Source organism: Sturnira hondurensis, unplaced genomic scaffold (genome assembly GCF_014824575.4).
Source record: "Sturnira hondurensis isolate 20B ecotype Veracruz unplaced genomic scaffold, ASM1482457v3 Scaffold0002597, whole genome shotgun sequence".
NCBI lineage: Eukaryota > Metazoa > Chordata > Mammalia > Chiroptera > Phyllostomidae > Sturnira > Sturnira hondurensis.
The window spans coordinates 4,738,460-4,759,717 of NW_028075228.1; the positions used below are offsets into that span (position 1 = coordinate 4,738,460).

A 21,258-nucleotide genomic window follows, 5' to 3' on the forward strand; every position below is an offset into this window, starting at 1 on the left:
AAAGAGATTGCTGCAGCATATGGAGAAGATGCTGTGACTCATCAAACGGGTCAAAAGTGGTTTGCGAGGTTTTCTGCTGAAGATTTCTCGCTGGACAATGCTCCACGGTCAGGCAGACCAGTTGAAGTTGACAGTGATCAAATCAAGACATTAACTGAAAACAATGTTATACAGCAAGGGAGATAGCCAACACAGTTAAACTATCCAAATCAATAAAATTATTGGTGAAAATGAAAAATGTGTCTCTTATTTCACAGGAAAAAACTGAACTAACTTTTTGGCCAACCCAATATGTGCATTTCCAAAGCCCAGTGCAGGGCTTAGCACATACAGATGCTCAATAAATGGGGGCTTTGAGGATAAAACAAAACAAAATGCCTTAAGTTCCTCAGTCTGCCACAACTCCTTACAAAAATATTCATGTCGTTAATAACCCTACTCTTCTAATAGCTTTATCAAATACACAAGTAAGGCAAAGCTGGAAACTGCCCTAGGTTTTAAGCAACACTGCCAATGTCAGATGAAAAATGGAGTCAAGAAAGCTGCATTGAGAGCTCCGTTCCAAGCTGCTATGACACCCACAGGAAAGGACTGCAGTCAGGGAAACATATCACAAGGCCTTCCAACCTCCCCATCCCCCTCAAGGAAGCAAGCCTGGGAGGTAGAGTGACTCTTCACCACCACCAGGAACAAAGCTCAGCTCCCCCTCATCTGCAACTGACCTCAGCTCAGGCTTTCAGAACTCCCACTGTTCTTGTGTCTTATTATTCTCTCTGATCCTTTCTAGGAAGGACATGAAATATATACGTGCAAGAAATGCTTCAGGAAAAGGGGGGCATGCCCACAACACAGTGTGGATGAGAACAAGACACTGCAGTGAAGCACAGCCACTTGGGCGTAGCTGTGCTGGGTTTGTCTCCTGGAGGAGATCTGAGCCGAGAGTCAGAGGGCCTGGGGTCAGTAAACCCTGGGAAAGGGCTGGACAAAACTGTAAATACCAGTGTTTGTGCTAGAAGAAAAGCAAAGATTTTCAGTCTAAGGAAGGTGAGAAGGACAGATGTTTCCAGTTCCCCTGCACGTTCTCCACAGATCAAAGAGCCACAGAAAACATCACTTTAGAGCAAAGCGCCAGAAGGCACTGGAGTACAGCATGCTGAGTCTTCTTCAGTCAAGCTTCCAAAACTTTCTCTCTGGAAGTGAGAACCCATTTGCAGGGTGCCACCAAATCAATGATCTCTGCTTTCAAAAGGACTCGTGGAAACCGGAGAGCAGCCTCTGAGGTAAAAATTACGATGCAAAGGCAATGATCAGTACACTTCGCTGCACGTACATTGTATGTACATCGCATGTCCCACGGTGGTCGGACAACTATGACCCCATATCCAGGATCAACTCCCGTACACAGACCCAAAGCCAAGCCTCACTGGGTGAGATGACAGAACCAAGTCACAGCTAAAAAGAAGCCAAAGATAAATACAAAGCTGTCTCCTCCCTGGTTTCCCCACCCAAGGAAACTGAATTTGGGATATGAGAAACATTAAGGACTAATAAACTGTTACAAGTAATAAAAGCCTTAACCTCGTCTCTAAATGAGGGGATGCTGGACTAGACAACCTCCAAAGTTCTTCCCAGTTCCAAAAGGGTCTCCTGGACCCAACAACAATTAAGAAACACAGGTTTAGAAATATTCGCAGACGAATACAGGCTACCACATGGATCCCCCCCCGCCCGAAAACACGATGCTGAGTAAAAGCCAGACACAAAGGGCCACATGTTTGTATGATTCCATTCATATGAAATAGCCACAGGAGGCAAATCCCTGGAGACAGATAGTAAGTAGATCGTGGTTGCCAGGGGCTGGGGACATAGGGGAATGGGGGGAGGGGCAGTACACTGCTAGTAGGTATGAGGTTTTTGTAATGAAATGTCCCAAAACCACACAACTCTGGTTATTTAAATGGATGAATTGTATGGCATGTGAATTATATCTCAATAAAATAAATGAAGTAAAAAATCAGGTCAATACTTGTATTAAAAAATTTTAGTTTCTTTACTAAATTCTATTGATCATGGTCCCATACCTCACAGATAACTAAATTTATCTACTGAACAGTCATCACAGGGAGCTTTCAACTTTGGAAAATGTCTGAGTGGACATCTAGGGATAACACTGTTTAAATACTCACTGCACAGCAGAAATTCCGTTGATTTAACAATATGCATTGAGCACCAGATTCAAACTATCCACAGTGAACTGTGCTACTTTATGAGAATAAACTGTGAATCAGACAAACGCAGGGTTCAGGACAAGGTGACATCATAGTTTTGTCACAGTGCAAGTGGGCCGCAAGTTGCAGTAACTGTTACCGATGGCAAAAAAAAAAAAAGACAAAAGAAAGAGGGAGGCAGAGAAAGGCTTGTTCCCTGACTTGGGCTGTAGCAGAATTCTGCTTGGGGCACAGGGGTCCTGAAAATGGACAGGCTGTAACAAAGCCACTGCTAGAGACGCCATTTCTTCTTAGGGTTCAAACGTCAAAGTACTGCAATTTAGCGTCAATTTTTGTAGGATCTGTGTAACTCGTTCTGTTAAAGTCCTATCAAAAGGTAATTCTGGGGGTGGGTGGAAAGGGGTATGAGAGGGATACATGGTAATGGAAAAATAAATAAATATAAAAACATTTAAAAAACAATACACTCTCACCTTTCAAAGTAGGAATTTTAATATGTTTGCTGTATATACTTTAGGTGCTTTCATGGAGATTGAGCTAAAACTGTTTAGATGGGTTACATTTCCAAACTGGAAAACATGATTCATTTAACAGAACACCACTTTACCAACTGTCCATATCCGCATGAATTACATTTACACAATGGCAGTTAAATTTTCATTTGCTTTGCTCTAAACTATTACTAAACAGCAAGATAAAAGAGACAGCCCAATTATTCAATAACTTACTATATAGAAATTTTATCACATGGAACAGAGATGATAAATTAGGGAATGGATTCAGTGCAGGTTATCTGGTACAGCCCTACTGAAAGTTCAAGATTCCACTTATTTGCACATCCATTACAAATATCTTGGTGCTAATCAGGGGAGGGGAAGGGAAGGGGGGAGGGAGGTAGGGGAGAAGGGGAGAGGAGGGGAAGGGCGAGGGGAGGGGAAGGAAGAGAGGGGGAAGGGAGAAAAAGCAGAAGTCAGTACAAAAGAACCTGAAACAGTATGACCCTTGAACAACAGGGGTTCAAACTGCACAGGTCTACTCACTTGATTTTTTTCCAATAAATACCTTTGCTGTTTTTGATACGTGGCTGGGAGTCCTCGGACACTGAGGGCTGACCATATACCGAGGGGCAACTTAAATTTTGGGGAGTCAAAAGTTATATACGATTTTTGTCCTGGCTGATGTGGCTCAGTGAATTGAACACCAGCCTGCAAAACAAGGGGGTCACAGGTTCGATTCCCAGTCAGGGTACATGCCTGGGTTGTGGGCCACGTTACCCTGTCAGTAGCATTCAAGAGACAACCAACGATTTCTCTCTCACTCACTGATGTTTCTTTCTTTCCCTGTCTTTCTCCCTCCTTTCCCCTCTAAGAAGTAAATAAATAAAAATCTTTAAAAAATTATACACCACTTCTGACAATGGGAGTCAGAGCTCTAACCCCAGTGTTGTTCAAGGATCCATTGTAGTTCTATCTTTGCGGGGGCCAGGGATGAACGAGAGGACAGGTGGCAGAGGTGCACAAGGGAAACCTGGGGGGACTGTTGGGAGTGACGGAAATGGTGGAAATGATTATCTTGCCTGTGGAGGTGATGACAAAAATACATACATTTGTTAAATTCATCAAACGCTATTCATTTGAAACGGGTGAAATTTACTGTACATATATTATTATGCCTCCAAAACAGGAACTAAGTTAAAGTCATTTGTATCACTGGCAGTTAATGCAGTATTTAGCATATAGTAGGTGCTTAAAATAGCTTTGCTGAACAAGTGAATTCAGGAAAATGAAAAGAGAAAAGCCACAACAAATCAAGTTCTCAGGATAAGAAATGATAACCTCCATATATTCACAACAAAAATTTAACTGAACCACTCTGACTGGTTTTTATTGTTTTTAACTATTACCCGAGAAGTTCCAGCCAGGAGTACAATTTTCATCTTTAAATATAATCTTTAAACATAATCAAGATATAACATCTGATTTTTAAATATAACACTTAAATATGAGGGAAACTGAATTAAACTTTACAAAAAGCTTTTAAAATACCTATTTTGACGACATGGTCTCCCTAACTAAGGAAAAGTCAACTTTTAAAATTTTAAATCTACAAGAAAAAAAAAGGAGGCAGTGGGGGGGGGGGCAGGCAGGTGGGCAGGCGGGCAAAGCAGATCATGGATGTGATCAGAAAGCATCAGGACTGGTCAGCCTTTTAAAAACCCATTTCTGCCGAGTGGCACGGCTCGGTTGGTGGACGTCTGCTGGCAGTTCCATCCCAGTCAGGGCACATACCTGGGCTGCCGTCCTGGCCCCTGGGGGGAGCCCATGAGAGACAATAGATCCATGTTTCTCTCCCACTCTCCCTCCCTTCCCTCTCTCTAAAAATAAATAGGAGAGCATTTTCTTAAGACTTTCTTGTCCTCCTCTCTTTTGTGTTTAAACTTAAAAAAAAAAAAGACTGTATTTCACTAAGAACAACCTATTTGCATTCAGATTCACTTTTCTGTCATAAACATGAACTCATATCCCTATGGACAAAAAATTATGTTTCTTTTTAAACTGATGGACAATAGAGTGACAATACCAAGTATTGATGAGAATGTGGAAAAAGGGGGAATTCTCATGTACTGCTGGTGCCAAGTAAAACAATATAGCTACCTTGGAAAAGCCTGCCAGTTTCTTATAAAATGAAACATACTGTATGATCCAAAAAGTCCACCTCTAGTTATCTTACCCATGAGAAAAGAAAACATATGTCCATACAAAGACTTGTCTGTGAATGTAGTCAACCGTTTCCATTTTATTCACAGTGGTCAAATACTGGAATAATAAATGCCCATCAAGAGGTGAAGAGATACACAAATTGTGATGAATCCCTATAATGAAATACTACTCGGCACTGAAAAAGGAAGAACTCCTACACACGACATGGATGAAATTGAAAAATGTGACAAATTAAAAAATGTGATGCAGAGAACAAGAAGCCAGATAGAAGAGTACACTGTATACATCCATGTAAATGAAATTTTAGAAAGGAAAACAACCTATAGTGACAAAAACCAGATTAGTAACTGCTTGGGTAGAGGTGGGGATTCATGGCAAAGGGGCATAAGGGAACTTTTTGGGCAACTGAAACAGTCTGTATCTTGAATGTGGTGGCAGTTACCCTGGTGCATACATTTGTCAAAAATTGACTGCAAACATAAAATGAGTACATTTAATTAAATTATACCACAATGCAGTTGATTTTTAAATTCATGCACAAATTAATTAACTGATGCACACCTACAACTAAGGGAGATAAAACTGTACTCTAAAAACAGCCTTTGAAAGCAAAGGACCATTGTACTAATCTTTCACTTACATAAGTAGAATTCTTTATTTTTTAAATATATTTTATTGATTATACCATTACAGTTGTTCTATTCCCCCCCTTCATTCCCCTCCAACCACACACTCCCTCCCCCACCATTCTCCCCCCCTTAGTTTATAACCACGTATCTCAAGTTCTTTAGATTCTGTATTTCCCCCATTATTCTTGCCCTCCCCCCTATCTATTTTCTACCTCCCGTCTATGCTATTTTCTGTGCCTTCTCCCCCCTTCTCTTCCTCCCACTCCCCTGTTGCTAACCCTCCATGTGTTCTTCATTTCTATGGTTCCACTCCTGATCTAGCTGTCCTCTTGGTTTGCTTTTGTTTTAGGTGTGGTTGTTAATAACTGTGAGTTTGCTGTCCTTTCACTGTTCATATTTTTCATCTTCTTTTTCTTATATAAGTCCCTTTAGCATTTCATATAATAAGGGCTTGGTGATGATGAACTCCTTGAACTTGACCTTATCTGAGAAGCACTTTATCTGTCCTTCCATTCTAAATGAAAGTTTTGCTGGATAAAGCAATCTTGGCTGTAGGTCTTTGGATTTCATGACTTGGAATACTTCTTTCCAGCCCCTTCTTGCCTGTAAGGTCTCTTTTGAGAAATCCGCTGACAGTCTGATGGGAACTCCTTTGTAGGTGACTGTCCCCTTATCTCTTGCTGCTTCTAGGATTCTCTCCTTCATTTTAATCTTGGCTAATGTAATTATGATGTGCCTTGGTGTGTTCCTTCTTGGGTCCAACTTCTTTGGGACTCTCTGAGCTTCCTGGATTTCCTGGAAGTCTATTTCCTTTGCCAGACTGGGGAAGTTCTCCTTTATTATTTGTTCAAATACATTTTCCACTCGTGGCTGTTTCTTTCCCCCTTCTGGTACCCCTATAATCGGATGTTGGAACATTTAAAGATGTCCTGGAGGTTCCTAAGCCTCTCCTCATTTTTTTGAATTCTCATTTCTTCCTTCCTTTCTGGTTGGATGTTTCGTTCTTCCTTCTGGTCCATTCCATTGATTTGAGTCCCAGTTTCCTTTCCATCACTATTGGTTTCCTGGATATCTCCCTTCATTTCAATTAGTTTAGCTTTCATATGTTCCTCTAATTTGTGACTATAATCTACCAGTTCTGTGAGCATCCTGATAAACAGTGTCTTGAACTGTGCTTCTGAGAGGCTGGCAATCTCTTGGTCACTTAGAGTTATGGGCTCTGGGACTTTGAGTTCTTCTTGCGCCATCTTTTGGGCTGTTCATGCCTGTTATGTATCAGGATCGCTGGGAGCCCTAGGTGTTCACCAGAGCAGGGCAACTCAGTCGTTGGGTTGTGACGTTGTACGTGGGGGCGGGGTCAAAGAGGAACAATGGCGTCCCGTCTGCCGCAGCCACAGGTGCCGCAGCTGCCACTGTCACTGGGCCCACGTGTTTCGTCCCACTGCACGCAAGTGTGCCACCGCCGTCAGCCCTCGCCCCCTGGGGCCTGCATGGTCCGTCTCACTGTGCGCACATGTGCGACCGCGGTCAGTCTGCCCCACACCCTGACTGGGTCCAGGCCACTTGCACGCCTAGATCGGGGGATCTGACCTGCCTGACCCTGCTCCGCTGCTGGCTCCGCCCCTCTTACCTTCCCAGTTGAAAGGTTCGTCATTGTCGGACTTCCGTATAATTCAATTTTTCTGGTCTTTGGCTGTGTCTTTGTTCTCCAAACCTTTGTTGTATTGAAACTTGGTTGTGGGAGAAGGCACAGTGTTTCCACCTATGCCTCCATCTTGGCGGAAGTCCCCCACTTACATAAGTAGAATTCTTTAAAAATATGAACACCCACACTTTTTTTTTACGATTTCTTGTTCCTTAGTCCAAACACCCTTACTAGTGGTGCACAACAAACACCCCCTAAACCAAAGTGCAATACTAGTGTTTCGTTCCCTGTTATGATTGCAAGGGCACCTGCCCTCACTGAAGCCTCTGTGCCGTCATCACTCAATGACCACCCCAGACTGCTGGCTCCTGGCTCAGCCTCTGTAACTGCCTGAATGCCCTGACCACCTACTCAAACCCCATACTACACACAGACAACACTGCCAACAACAATGAACCAAAATTCTAGCATTTCATTAAACAGAGTGCTACACAGGCAAAAATCTGTAAGTGCAACTGTCCTGCAGGATTTTTCACTCAATGAAATATGCTGAAACCAAACCAACAAAGCTTGGCTACTAAAGCCACCTGCCAGAAAGGAAAGTGCATCACTAAACCAGAGCTTCCTCTTAAAGGACATTCAGGACTACATAAACGATTTTCTTCTAACTTGCTGGTCATTGCCAATGGTCTCTTCAAATACTTTAGAAAATCTATTGCTGTCTAACAAGCACTTGTGTTAGCTGGTATATAAACCCTGTGCTTCCAATTTTAAGGAAGAAATACAGAATGTTCCCCTTAATCAGTTGCTTTGGTTGTTAATGAAAACCAGTTACTTAGCAGTAAAAACTGCAAAATTACTATCTGCTTAGAATAAAACAGCGTAAAAGGGGTGCTGACAGCTAAGGACCTGCCCCATCCACCAAGGAAGCAGTGTTTTAAATTAACACTAATTATTTCCCCATATTACTTAGCAAAATATATCTCCCATTGTGTTCCAAAAAATTAATGAATTAAAACCATTTGCCTTTCAGTTTACTACATTGTACTTTAACTAGCTCTGAGAAGAGAATCAACTCACAGTCAGAAACTAAAAAATTGATCCAGACACCTAAAATTAATACAAAATAATACTGAATGTAAACTGTAATTGAAAAAAAATTAAATAAAAATTAATAAAAGTTAAAATGGGTTAAATAATGCCAATGATACTGTTTTTGGTATGCATAAAATAGAGCTTGTGAATATTCTGCAGTACTTAAAAATAATACTGCAGAAAAATATTTAATTATGAATAATATTCATGTCCTGGCTGATGTAGCTCAGTGGATTGAGCACAGGCCTGTGAGCCAAAGGATCAAGGTTTGATTCTCAGTCAGGGCACATGCCTGTTGCAGGCCAGTTCCCATCAGGGGACACACGAGAGGCAGCCATACATTGATATTTCTCTCCCTCTCTCCTTCCTTTCCCCTCTAAAAGATAAATAAATAAAATATTTTTAAAAAGAATATTCACAATACAAGGGGGTAAACACTTTACAAAATAACATAAGCCTATTTATTAGTAAAGAAAATGCATTACTACAAATACATTCAAATGAAGCTGTCTAGCTCCCCATGCATCCTGGTTATCCCAAAGCCTTCATTTCCTCTACCTGCTGCCACTGGCTGAGAGTTGAAGGCCTTCAGCACTTCTCAACTGGATCACTGCAGGTGCCTAACTGGTCTTCCTGCTTTGAGTCTCACCCTTCGGCCTCCAGACCAAAACCACAGGCGGCTACCACAGAGCTTTCTCTAAAATGTGAATATGATTATTTTGGTCCCTAGGAACAGCCTTTCAAGGCTCTCAGGACCTTTCAGGATAAAAAGCTCAAACAGAGCACGCAAAAGCCTTCAGACTTGGCTCCCCCTCCTACCCTTCCAGACTCATCTGCCACATCTCTCCACACAGCCCTGTGCTGTGCTGCGGCTGTCTCCATGCACTCCCACGCCACTGTGTACATGGTATCTGTCACACTGAGCACCTTCTCTCTGGCCCCTGCTGGCTGAGTGCTCCTCACATGAGTCCCATCTTTGCGAACTATTTTCCTAAAAAAGCTACTGAGTTACTTGCTCTGGATTTTAACAGTAGATTAGCTTCTTCCACATTCAACTGTAGACTTTGTGAATAGATGAACTGTGTTATACCTTTCATTAATTTAGTCACAATAAATATTCATTGAACACTTACATTCTAGGCCTTGGGAATGTATCAGTGAAAAAACATACAAATCTTTGCTCTAATTAAACTTACATTCTGGTAAGGGAAGACATAAAACAGGTAAAATAACTATGTGAGAATATTAGAGATACAGGGCATCAGAAGGTGTAAGTGCTTTGGAGACAAAGCATGGCAAGAGGGAAGCAGGTTGTACTTTAGAAAGTAAGTAGTAAAGCAGGCCTCCCTGAGAAAATGTCATCAACACAGAGTGACCAAAAAGCCAGGGAGCAAGCCGCACGTGGACAGAGGAAAGCAACACGCCTAGAGCAGAGGGTCTCAGGCAGAGATGACTTGTTCCTATTCATTTTGTATGCATAGTGCCTGGCACATTGCTGAGTCCCAAAAGTAACTACTGGAATAAATGATGACATTGGCTGGGATATCTAAGGTGATAAAGGTAGGAAATATAAAAAATAATGGAGGCAAGCCAACTGTAAAGTTCTTTCCAAGTTCACCGCTGACACCCAGTTAGGCTCTACCTGAAGGCTGACGTCTCTGTGGCTCTGAAATTTAGGGGAAACGGGCATATACTTTGGCTGGGTCAACAAAAGATCACTGCCATGGCCCACCAACTAGGCATGGGAAAGCTATGGTGAAAGCATTTTATTTGTATCAGTAATATCCTCTGATCTCAGGACTATTATTTCTTGAACAACAGCCCAAAGAATGAAACCAAACAAATTACCTGATACATAGGTCAGTCACCTGAATTTAAGAAACTACATAACAGAGATAAAGAGAACTATAAAAAAACCTTAAAGGAAGCTTAGAGATCACCCATGCCTTCTTTTTTAAAAATGTTTCTTTCTTCTTTTTTTTTTAGATTTTATTTATTTATCTTTAGAGGGGAAGGGAAGGACAGAGGGAGAGAAATATCAATGTATGGTTGCCTCTCGTGAGTCCCCTACTGGGAACTGGCCTGCAACCCAGGCATGTGCCCTGACTGGAAATCGAACAGCGATCGTCTGGTTCGCAGGCCTGTGCTCAATCCACTGAGCTGCACCAGCCAGGGCATCACCCATGCTTTCTTAATGCAAAAACCATAATCAATCTGGATACTTCACGAGCAGCAGCCTAGCTCTTCTATGGAGAGCAAATCTGTCCCCTAAGATTCTGTATGCTGTGGTCCTATTCTTCACCGCCAGAATCAGAAACACCAAAACAAAACCACATGCAGTCCTGAACACACTGAACGACAACCAGATGTTCTCTTTATTTCCTTCGACTGGTCCCTCCTTCAATTAACTTATCCATTCAACACACAATTAAGGTAAGATGCTGTGCTGAGAGGTAGGGGCAATGGAGAACCACACCACATGATACTCAAAAAAACCTTCCTGAGCCAATCAGATCACTCCCAGGCCCCTGAACTCCTACTTGAGAGCACCTGTCAGAGCTCTAGTTAGACAACCACCTGCGTGGTTGCTCCCCTTCGCCAAGCAGGGACATGTCTTCCTTCCACCACTTTGAGCACAGGGCCCACACAGGCCCGGCACGATGGAAGCCTCCTTGAACAGCCAACTGACCATAGGAGAAAAGATGGAGCACCAATAGCACCAAATCCACAAGGCCCTCAAAGCTCACCATGCACACAACACACATGGGATTCCTTTCCTTTTTCATAGAGAAGTGATGGACTAATAAACAGAGCTGACTCAAATCTATCACCCAAGAAGAAATCTATGGCAAAAAACCAAAATGGCAATGTACTTTACTTTTGTCCACCTTAAAAACAAAAAAAAAGAAAAGAAAAAAACACCTCATTTGTCCAACAACTATGTCCAGTCTAGTCTGGACTAGACCTCTCAGAGTGACTGGTGTGGCTCAGTTGGTTGGAGCATCATCCCGTAACCGAAAGGTCTCAGGTTTGATTCCTGGTCAGGGCACATACCTGGGTTGTGGGTTTGGTCCCCGGGTCCAGGCACATTATAGGAAGCAACAAATCAATGTTTCTCTCTCACATCGATATTTCTCTTGCTCCCTTTCTCTTTCTCTTTCCCTTCCTCTCTCTCTAAAAGCAATGAAAAAAAATGTCCTCGGTTGAGGGTAAATTTTTTTAAATTTTGTCCAAAATATGATCTCATTAATCCCATTCTTGGGAAAGTGATCAACAGATTATGTGGAAAAGGCTATAAACAAGACCACATGGAGTCTCTGAAACTTGAGTATGGCTAAGATAACCCATGGAAGTCATCGAGAACACAGACCTGGGACCTGGTCACAAGGGCCCCTGGACTCAGAACATGTGGAGAAGACCATGACTAAGGATCATAACTTAAATACTATTATATAAAATGACCCCAAATGTCTAAAATTTACTACAAAGACACTGAAGGGAAGCATTTCAAAATACAAGGGTGATCAAGTTACAGTTATGAGTACACGGAACAGCTTATTCTTCTCGTATTATTTATTTACATTATTTTATGTTATTATTATTGTGCCACCCTTTTGAGTTAATAAAGCTACTGTAATCATGATTACCCGCATGTCTTTCTCCATACTAACTATAAACCTACTTTTACCCACACTTGTACTAACAGTCATCTCAGAGTCGTGGGATATAATAGGTTATACAGTTTTCCTATTTTCTTATTTTCAAGGCACATAATCAAGAAACAAATACTTGTTTTTAAAGGTGCCTCCCCTAAAAAATAAAGGAAATAATGTCCCCAAAAGATCTTCCCTAAAGATTCTATCCAATTATCACTGATGACACTCAAGGGCTATATATCTCACATTAATCTGCCTCAGAGGTCCCCAAAAGAATGCCCTACCTTTTTTCCTTCAAAGTTTTGGGGTTTAAGATCCTTGAGGTGCTGAGATGAGCAAAGAGTATACTCCCTGATCTGGAGGAGAGCCCAGAGAGTGATACCCCTGACAAGCCACGACTGCCCTGCACGATCATCTCATTCAGCACTGTTAACACAGCATGGTACTACCCACTTACTAAAAGCTGTGGTTTCCCAGACACACACCTGGTTACAAGATCAAACAGTCTTTGGTAAACTATCAAGGTCCTTCACTGCTCCTCCGATTCCTGTCCATCACTTCACTCTATACATCAATCAGCCACAATTCTATTCCAGTTCCATGCCACAGGTTTTTAGACTGTTCCTTTGCATGTTCTTCCCAACATTCCCTTGTCTGCATGCTTCCTTCTAAATGTTACCTTTCTAGAAGAAGCATGTTCCCAGCTTCTCCTGACACTCACACTCTTCCTTCTCAATCCGTCTTACACCTAAATATCTCTTGGACTGTGCTGTATCTATCTACTACACACTCACTAGTCAAAAGTTCAAGAACCCTCCTACTGACCTTAATCCCACTATCACCCTGCAAGAGTCTATTCCACATAGGTCTGTCAGAGAGGGAACCCAACATACAATCTGATTACGAGGTTCCGTGATGAAATGCTGTATCATGCCCTCCTCCACATTTTTCTCAGGATACAGACAATAACTTGTAAGAAAGGCTGCAAGGGTGGATGGACCCTGTCTACCTCCCATCTCCAGCACTGAGCTCAAGGCACACTGGCCTTCTCCGAGTTCCATAAATGCTCCAAACTCCCTCCAGTTAAGGGGCCACTGCACATGCTGTTCCCACTGTTTCATGCTCTCGACTAAAGCACCAATTCCGGGGGGACCTTTCCTTGACTTCCTCAGGCCATGCCCACAGACTGTTCCCTTCCTTCCAGACACATTTCTGTTTGGAATAACAAATGCATCACTGTGACTGATTAGCAAGCGTCTCCCTTACTAGACAGCAAGATCCCTGGTGAGTGGGATAACAACTGCTTTTGCTCCTGACTCCAACCCTCAGTGCCTGGCACACAGGAGCCACAAAATAACTATTTGCTGAATGAATAAATGAATGAAAGAATGTTTTTCATTATGTTGTTCACATCTCTGTTGTAGGAATTACCACCCTAAAACAGGACTCACCTGTTTCTCTCCCCACTACTCTGAATTTCTAAAACACAGGAATTCTCTTTTAAGCTCCACATTGCTAATGTCCAGCCACCAAATAGCTTTGAACAATCATGAAAGATACAAAAGCCTTCATATGTACTTTTGAGTAAATGTCTGATGTCCTACAAATCGATTCCAACAGAAAAGAAAGCTCCCCTTGGAAGACCTGATTTTGCATTGTATTAAAAGTGGATGGTTGAATGCAGTTGTCTCTGGGGAGGTGGACCTGAGGTGGAGTGTGGGGTGAGAGTGCTTTCTTTTTACCCATTGCAGTGTTTTGATAAAAACAAAGAGGGAGAAGAATACCTGATTTTGGAGAAGATACGGGAACAAACAGCCAGGTTAACCGCCCAATTCCCCAATATTCATTCAGGCTGGTGACCTACCAACCCCTCCAACTAACAAAAGGTTTCCCTCTCAGTAATCTTCCCTAGTGCAGAAGCGACTGACTGACAGTAATCTGAATTTGAATCAGACCTCTTTGACAACCGAAAAACTGGAAAGTACGACTGCTATAATTAAGGAGCTGAATGTCTTCAAAATATTTTTAAAGAACAAAGCCATTTGGACATTTTCTTTGGAGAGACTTCTTACTCAGAAACCTACAGCACTTGCACAGTCCTTGGTAACCTGGGTCCCAATGAACCACTTTAACCTCCAGTGTATCTGCTCCAGAATTGGGTAAAAATAAGAAAACTTACTATATTTGCATAGATGCCTTCAGTAATTTTTAAAATAACACTTGCTCCAAAAAGTTCAGCTCAGTTAGAATAGACTGTATTACAACACAATGAAACAGCAACCCCCAAAATGCCCAACAGAAAAAAGCACAGAAATATATATCAAACTGAAGATTAAGGATATGAGAGGAAGAGACTTATACTTTGACTACTTCGGTATTGTTTTCATGTCTTAGACATGGCATGTCTTTATTTCGTATTTAAACACAAGAACTTATTTCAAAATGTACTCTGCACAATATTTGGCAATTAATTAGTAACACATTAGTAACACTTAGTAGTAGTAACATATTACTTCTTTAAACATTTTAATCTTTTAGAAAAGATTTTATTTAATTTTAGAGAGAAGGGAAGGGAAGGAGAGAGGGAGGGAAATATCAGTTGCCACTCACACACCCCCTACTGGGGACCTGGCCCACAACCCAGGCATGTGCCCCAACTGGGAATCTAACCGGTGACCCTTTGGTTCACAGGCCTGCACTCAATCACTGAACTATACCAGCCAGGGCTAAATATTTAAATCTATATCTTTCATTTGTCCACCATTAACTTTCACTGAGGACTTACTATTGGAAGTCATAAGGTGAACTGTTATCCTTTTAATAGTGTATTCTAGAAAAGCAGTTTGGCAAAGTAAAAAAGGAAAAGAATTTGGAAGTCTGAAGGCCTGCTTTAAGTCCCTGATTACTCACTGAAAAGCCATGTGACAAAATCACAACATTTCTGAGACTTACTTTCCTTGTATGAAATGGTAATAACAATGTTACAGAGTTGCTGTAAGGATCAAACCAGCCATGGCACTTTTATAACCGTACAGTTTATACATTGCACAACATTCTCCAAGTGTCAACTACTGCAATGCTTAGTGTCTTACGATAAAAATGTTCTTCCCTTGTCCAATTATCAGATCTACCCAGAAGGTCTACTCCAGGTCTCAAATAAACAGACACATCTTGGTAGCCACTGAATGGGAATTTCTACTTAAAATATCAACAGAAGTCTTTTGTTAGTTTTACCACACTGGGCAAGAATCTCCCAAAACTCTAGAATTAAACTTCACTTTCAAATTCTCTTCTACCTCCCCAAAGCTTCCACATGTCCTATCAAAAGGAAAAGATTGGTATTTTCAGAAATAGGGAAAGTATACATTTTAACGAGGTAAGACGAAAGTCTCTCAAGAGAGGCATCGCTTCCCTCCTCTAGAGTTATAAACAGTCTAAACAGGAGAAATGCAAAAGAAACACTAGAAATCCTCTTGACAGTTATCAGAACACCCAATAAATTCACAAGTTAATTGGGCACAACTAAATTTAAATGAATGCAACAAAAATTAAAATGCACTGCTTATATCCAGGGCAAAGGACACTATGCTTATGTGAAAGCGATTATCACAGACTGTAACACCTCCTTAGACCAAAGGCACATCAAAATTTCCTGTGCAGAACCATGTATTCAATGCTCCTGGGCAGCCCCAGTTCACAAGGTCTATGGCTTGCAAAATGTAATTAACCCTGCATACTGATACCTGGCTTTATTCACCACATTAAAACATAAAATAGGTATTTTTGACATGTATTCACAATAATGGTAAACTTCCATTTTTGTCAACAGTGAGGATAGTAAGCTGAGAAAATAGTCTGAAAAGCCCTCCCCACTACTTCCAGTGCAACCAGTGGATCTCAGCTAAGGCCTACGGCTGGGGTGGGGGTCAGGGGGTACACTGTGCATGGCACTCCCTTCCTGTCCCAGCCGGCCGTCCACAGCAACAGGTGCAGCCTCAATGTGTGTTTTCTCCTACATTCAGTCTCTTTATAGCCAGGCATACCTGATATGTCTTAACATTATTTGATTAATATTTAAACATGTATTTTTTTTCACAGTAGCTCCATTGAGAATATAAATTTGGAGCTGTCATGTTGAATTTTTTTGATACTTTTAAGACTACTCTGCCAGGAAAGAGGAAGGGCATACCGATTTGTGCATCCAGTAAACACAGATAAAAGGAGCAGAACAGTAGGGCCCCTAGTCCGTCTATTAGGATGCACTTTCATTTCTAGTGCACTAGTTGTGAAACACTTGAATAAGAGAGTGCAGGCTTAGGAGATGGCCCTTGAGCTGATACCAAAAAATAAATTGAGAATTGATCTGAAGAATAACCAATAAAAAGCTGCAGAAAAAATACCACAAGAGCAGTCATTCCAAGTACGTGGACACTTGGTGGCAGGCACTGACCCAACACTCTATGTGTATACTGTCACCTAACAATTCTCAAGTGAGCCAGAAAGAAAAACCTAGGAATACATGCTTTAATTCTCAGCATTTTCTTTCTCTCACAGCCCCAAACCACACTTCTACCTCTATACCTCACTTGCCTCCTATTCACAGGAGAGGGCAACCACGGCATAGCAGGTTTTAAGACAGGGAGCAGAATGGAGTTCACCGGCTGACAGCTTCTGCTTTCCCCGGTCCTTTGCCAAAAATTGGGTTGTGGCTGAGGAGCTTTCAAGTAGAAAGTAGCCAGCTTTTGAAAAGTCTACATTTTGAAGACTCCACATCTAGGTTTATGATAGATTCTACAATTTCTGATTCTTGAAACAAATACATGAACATGTCCCATGGGCTACCTTTATTATGCCTACACAACCTCTTAATCCAGCCCATATGGACAGAAATGGTCACAGAAAGACTTCTGGGGAAATCATTTCAATAAACAGGAAAACTGCAGTCCAAGCACATGTAAGTCTTTGGAAATGAACATTTACACTGCTGAAGTAGCACTAAAGTGACAAATGACAGTAATCCAATGGCCTACGGCCAGTAAATTCCATTGCAAAACATTTATCTTTTTTGTGCCATAGTGATTCTTGCATGTGTGGCAGTAAATAGAAATGCAACAGTCTGATTACAAGCTCAAAAGCAACATTGTTCCTGTTTTTCATAATTAATATTTTCAGTGAGAAGTGTCTTCAGCAACCACCTTTAATGTTCCACTGGAAAAACCAGATCCATTATTAACAAGTACTTACATGTCTGAAATCTGTAAAAACACAAATAACCTTGATGTAACTAATTCAAGTAGAGATGATACAACTTTTTTTCAATTACCTGAGTACTATATTCTGAGCTATGTACAAAGTGAATGTGCCACTAGACTTGGCATCAAATAATCACGGAGATTTGCGCCCTGGCCAGTGGGGCTCAGTCAGATGGAGTGTCATCCTATCCCAAGGCAGGGCGCATATGGGGGGAAACCAATCAATGCTTCTCCCCCTCTCCCTCCCTTTCCCTCGCTCTAGGATCAACGAGCACGTCCTCGGGTAAGAATAAAAAAAATCATTAAGCTTTGTAATTCTCTTCTCCTCTAAGTTTTCCTACAGGAACACTAGTAAATCATGTCAGTTCCACATTTTTAAAAAAAGATAGCAAACCCTGAACATATGTCCTAACTTCTGCTCTAGAGAGGAATTTAGACCAAAGCAGGTCCACTTACTATTCACTGTACTCAGTACCCTATGGTCCCAAGGGCACGGGCTCCAGAGCATGAAGGTGAGGACCTGGGTTCGGCTCATCTGCACTGCTGGTATGTAGAAACCCCTGAGACAACAACCATTCACTCATAAACTTTAAATAGCATCATTAGTCTTAGGACATGTTTCAATATTTTGCTGTGGTCATGCAAAGGAAACAAGGTATCTCCAATTATCCTATATTCAAATAATTTTATTTACTTCAGTTACTCACTATGTGAGACACCAATAAAAATGTGTCATTTGAGCCCTAGCTGGTGTGGCTCAGTGGATTGAGTGCTGGCCTTTGAACCAAACAGTTGCTGGTTCAATTCCCAGTCGGCACATGCCTGGGTTGCAGGCCAGGTCCCAAGTAGGGAGTGTGCCAGTGGCCACCACACATTGATGTCTGTCCCTCTCTTTCTCCCTCCCCTCCCCTCTGTCTAAAAATAGATAAATAAAATATTTTTTAAATGTCTCTTTTGAGATATTTTTTAGAATTACTAACACAACTGCTATATATAAAGATATTCAACAACAATACAGTGACACTCCACTATATGCTGAAAACCGGACCCAAGAAGTTCTGTAGTTCAAAATGTGCAGGCCCTACCCTTCCAAGGTAATGTAAAGACTGGGGTGAGCCTGCTGCAGAGGAGCAAGCCAAGAGCAGCCATACGATATCGAATTAGGGTACAGGGAGCAGTACTGTGGGGATTTCACTCTAAATGACTGCAATGGTCACAAAAATTTCTTCTGGTTTAAGGCAGAACTGGTCTGTTCAAATTAATTACCCCAAATAATTTTATCAGAACCCCTGTGACAACAAATACCCATAAATTAAAGATGTACTTACATTTCAACTGTCAAAGCATGTTAAAACATTGAAAGCTTTTGACATTAGAAACGTTCCTTAGTTTTGCACTGTTTCCCATCAATCCAAGGAAACAGGATTCAATCAACAGTAGGGAAATGAGACATAACCTACACAGAGTCTTAAAAACTGTAACTTTGTCATTCCCAATAGTAAACACACAATATGCATATTATGTCACTTAGCACAGGGTAAGTGTTCAATCAATACTTGTTGAATTAATGAATGAACGGCTTTTCAGGCTGAAAGAGCCTTAGGACAGCAGGTAACTGAATAAAATGAACTCTTTAAATTTCTCAACCTGACTCAAGCAGGACCCAATCATTAAACCTACTACAAATAACTTCATTACTGTATTTTTTTAATTGAGAAACTATACCATTCCTTTGCCAACCTCTCCATGCTACAACTTACTATCCTGTAACCCATACTTTAAAAGAATAATCCCAAAGTGCTGATAACTTTTATGTTCAGCTAATTTTTGTCACTTCAACTTTACAAAGATGGGTATAGGCCATACAGTTGTATAAAACATAAATACAGTAGGAGGACACTGAATAAAAATAAAATTACAATTATACTTACATAATTATCATTGCTAATTAATATTTCAGTCAATTTTGCATTGACTGGTGCTTCTAATAACAGAAGTGGATTGTGCCTAAACAATCCACTTTTTTCATTTCAAAATCACTATGAATATTCTATTACACAATAACCCTGTACCTGTCCATACTTATTTCTTAAGCTATTTACATGAATATTTTAAGTTGAGGATAAGAGAAATACCAAATCTCTTAAAATACTTTAATTACACATTTCTAAAAAGTATTCAAATACTAAGCCCCTTTTTTGTGCAAAGAACTACACTAAATACTTAAAAGTAGATAACACATGAACATAAAGTTAAAGTGGCAAACTTCTAGTGCAAACTAAAGTACCAAAAGTTTAACGAAATTGAAACTCCGTGTAAAGATCCAATTTTTTGAAAAATTAGGTTTCGCGTTTTAAATTCCACAACATGCAATAATTAAAAGTTATTAAAATCGACTTCATTTCCAAAAGGGCAACAGAAATCAATAGATTAATAAAGGGTTGAGATTTACTGTCCACCGGTTTACCATACAGCTACTTTGTTTCATTTCCCCGTATTTAATACAAAAACACATCGAGATGGTGCAAAAATGCAATAATTTCGAGACATTAGATGTCAACAAATCAGCGGTCTACAAGTTTGACAAATTATATCGCATATCGATTTTTACCCAGAGGGTAAAAATGTAATGGGGGTAGAGGAATAATACGAGCTAAACTCTACATATATACCTCTCTAAAATCGAAAGGTGCATTTTACTTTCTTTCACTCCGGGATTATTAACGTCCCCTAAACTTTATATACTGTTGTAACAGTGTCAGCCAGGCTGAGATGGGTTCGTGCAAAAAGATGTCACATGCAAGTAAAAGTACGGTCCCGGCCGCCTATTTCGAGTTTTCTCTGCAACAGTAACCTAAGGCTGCTCCTTAATGACTTGAATCTAAAAACCAGAAACCCAGCAAGCCCGCAGTGGTCAATCAGGCTGAGAAAGCACCCTTTGGGGGCACGGGGGAATCAGGGCAACCCCAAATCTTGGTGGCTCGCTCCGGGCAGAGGCCATGGGAGTCCCTGGCATCTGCTGGACCCCAGGCTGAATCCACGGACGACGAGGGCCCCATTTCCACAGCCGGCACGGACCAGCCCGGAGATTAACCCCTTCGCGGCCCCCACGCCCTCTCCGAGCTGCCCCGGCCGCCCTCTCTCCGCTGCTCCGTCAAGGCCGAGGAGCGCGGACTCTGGCGCGGGGCGGACCGCGGCTCGGGCAGGCGACGCGCGGAGACGGCGGGAGGCTCGGGGCCTAGTCCCGGGCAGCGTGTCCCGGCGCCCTCCCCCACTCCCACACGCTCGCTCTGGGCCAGGGTGCGGGAGCTCACCCGCCGCCCGCCCTGGTGCCCAGCTGCCCGCGGCTCGGGGCCCCTTCCCAAAGAGGGCACGGGCCGGCAGCTACCTGTGGGCCGCGGAGGGCCATGGCGGCCCGTTTCAATGAGCCTCGTCGCTCGCCCGACTCCTCACGCTGCTTCCCCCGCTGCCGCCATCTTCTCGCCCGCACATACACACTCGCATCGGCCGCCGCGCCTGCGCACTGATCGCACACCGCGGGGCGCGGGTAGGCCGGGCGCGCCGGGAGCGCGCTGCGCACGCGCGGCCGACAGGTGGGCGTGCGCGGCGGGAGCTAGTCTGTTGTGCCTCCGAGCCCGCGACGCTTAGTCAGCTGCGTATCTGCGGGGAGCGGTCGTAGAGCCACCCGAGCCCTGCTGAAATGCCAGAAAGGGAAAGGAAGGGGGAGATAAAAACGTCAAAGCCCCCTGTGGCCCGGGCTTCTCTCGTAGCGGGAGGCCCCCAGGTGCTGGGCAGGACTCAGGACGTCTGGTGCCCGGGATCCGCAGCTTGAGGTCTGCCCCGGCCTCCCGAACCCCAGGCTCTGCCTAGGCCAGGGTCTCGGAAGTGAGCGCGGAAGATCGGGTGAAGTCCCCTGCTTTATGGAGATCGCATTTCCCTCCATTCGTTCCCTTATTCACTTTTCATTCATTCCACAGACATTGACAGCCTACTCTGTGCCATTCCCTTTACGAGGCAATTGGAGGATATTAGA

General features: G+C 42.4%; 1 protein-coding gene across 3 annotated transcripts in view; it reads right to left on the reverse strand.

The window, feature by feature from the left end:
* Positions 1-20,778, reverse strand: part of USP10 (ubiquitin specific peptidase 10) — a 63,182-nt gene extending 42,404 nt beyond the window's left edge. The window contains exon 1 of one of the 3 annotated variants that reach the window (XM_037040271.1): positions 20,614-20,778. In XM_037040271.1, the coding sequence (XP_036896166.1) occupies positions 20,614-20,634 (21 nt within the window). In that variant the 5' untranslated portion in view covers positions 20,635-20,778. Of the gene's footprint in view, positions 1-11,371; positions 11,411-20,613 lie in introns of those variants that run through there. The other 2 variants (XM_037040273.1, XM_037040270.1) reach the window with 2 other exon arrangements.
* Positions 20,779-21,258: the final 480 nt, after the last annotated feature.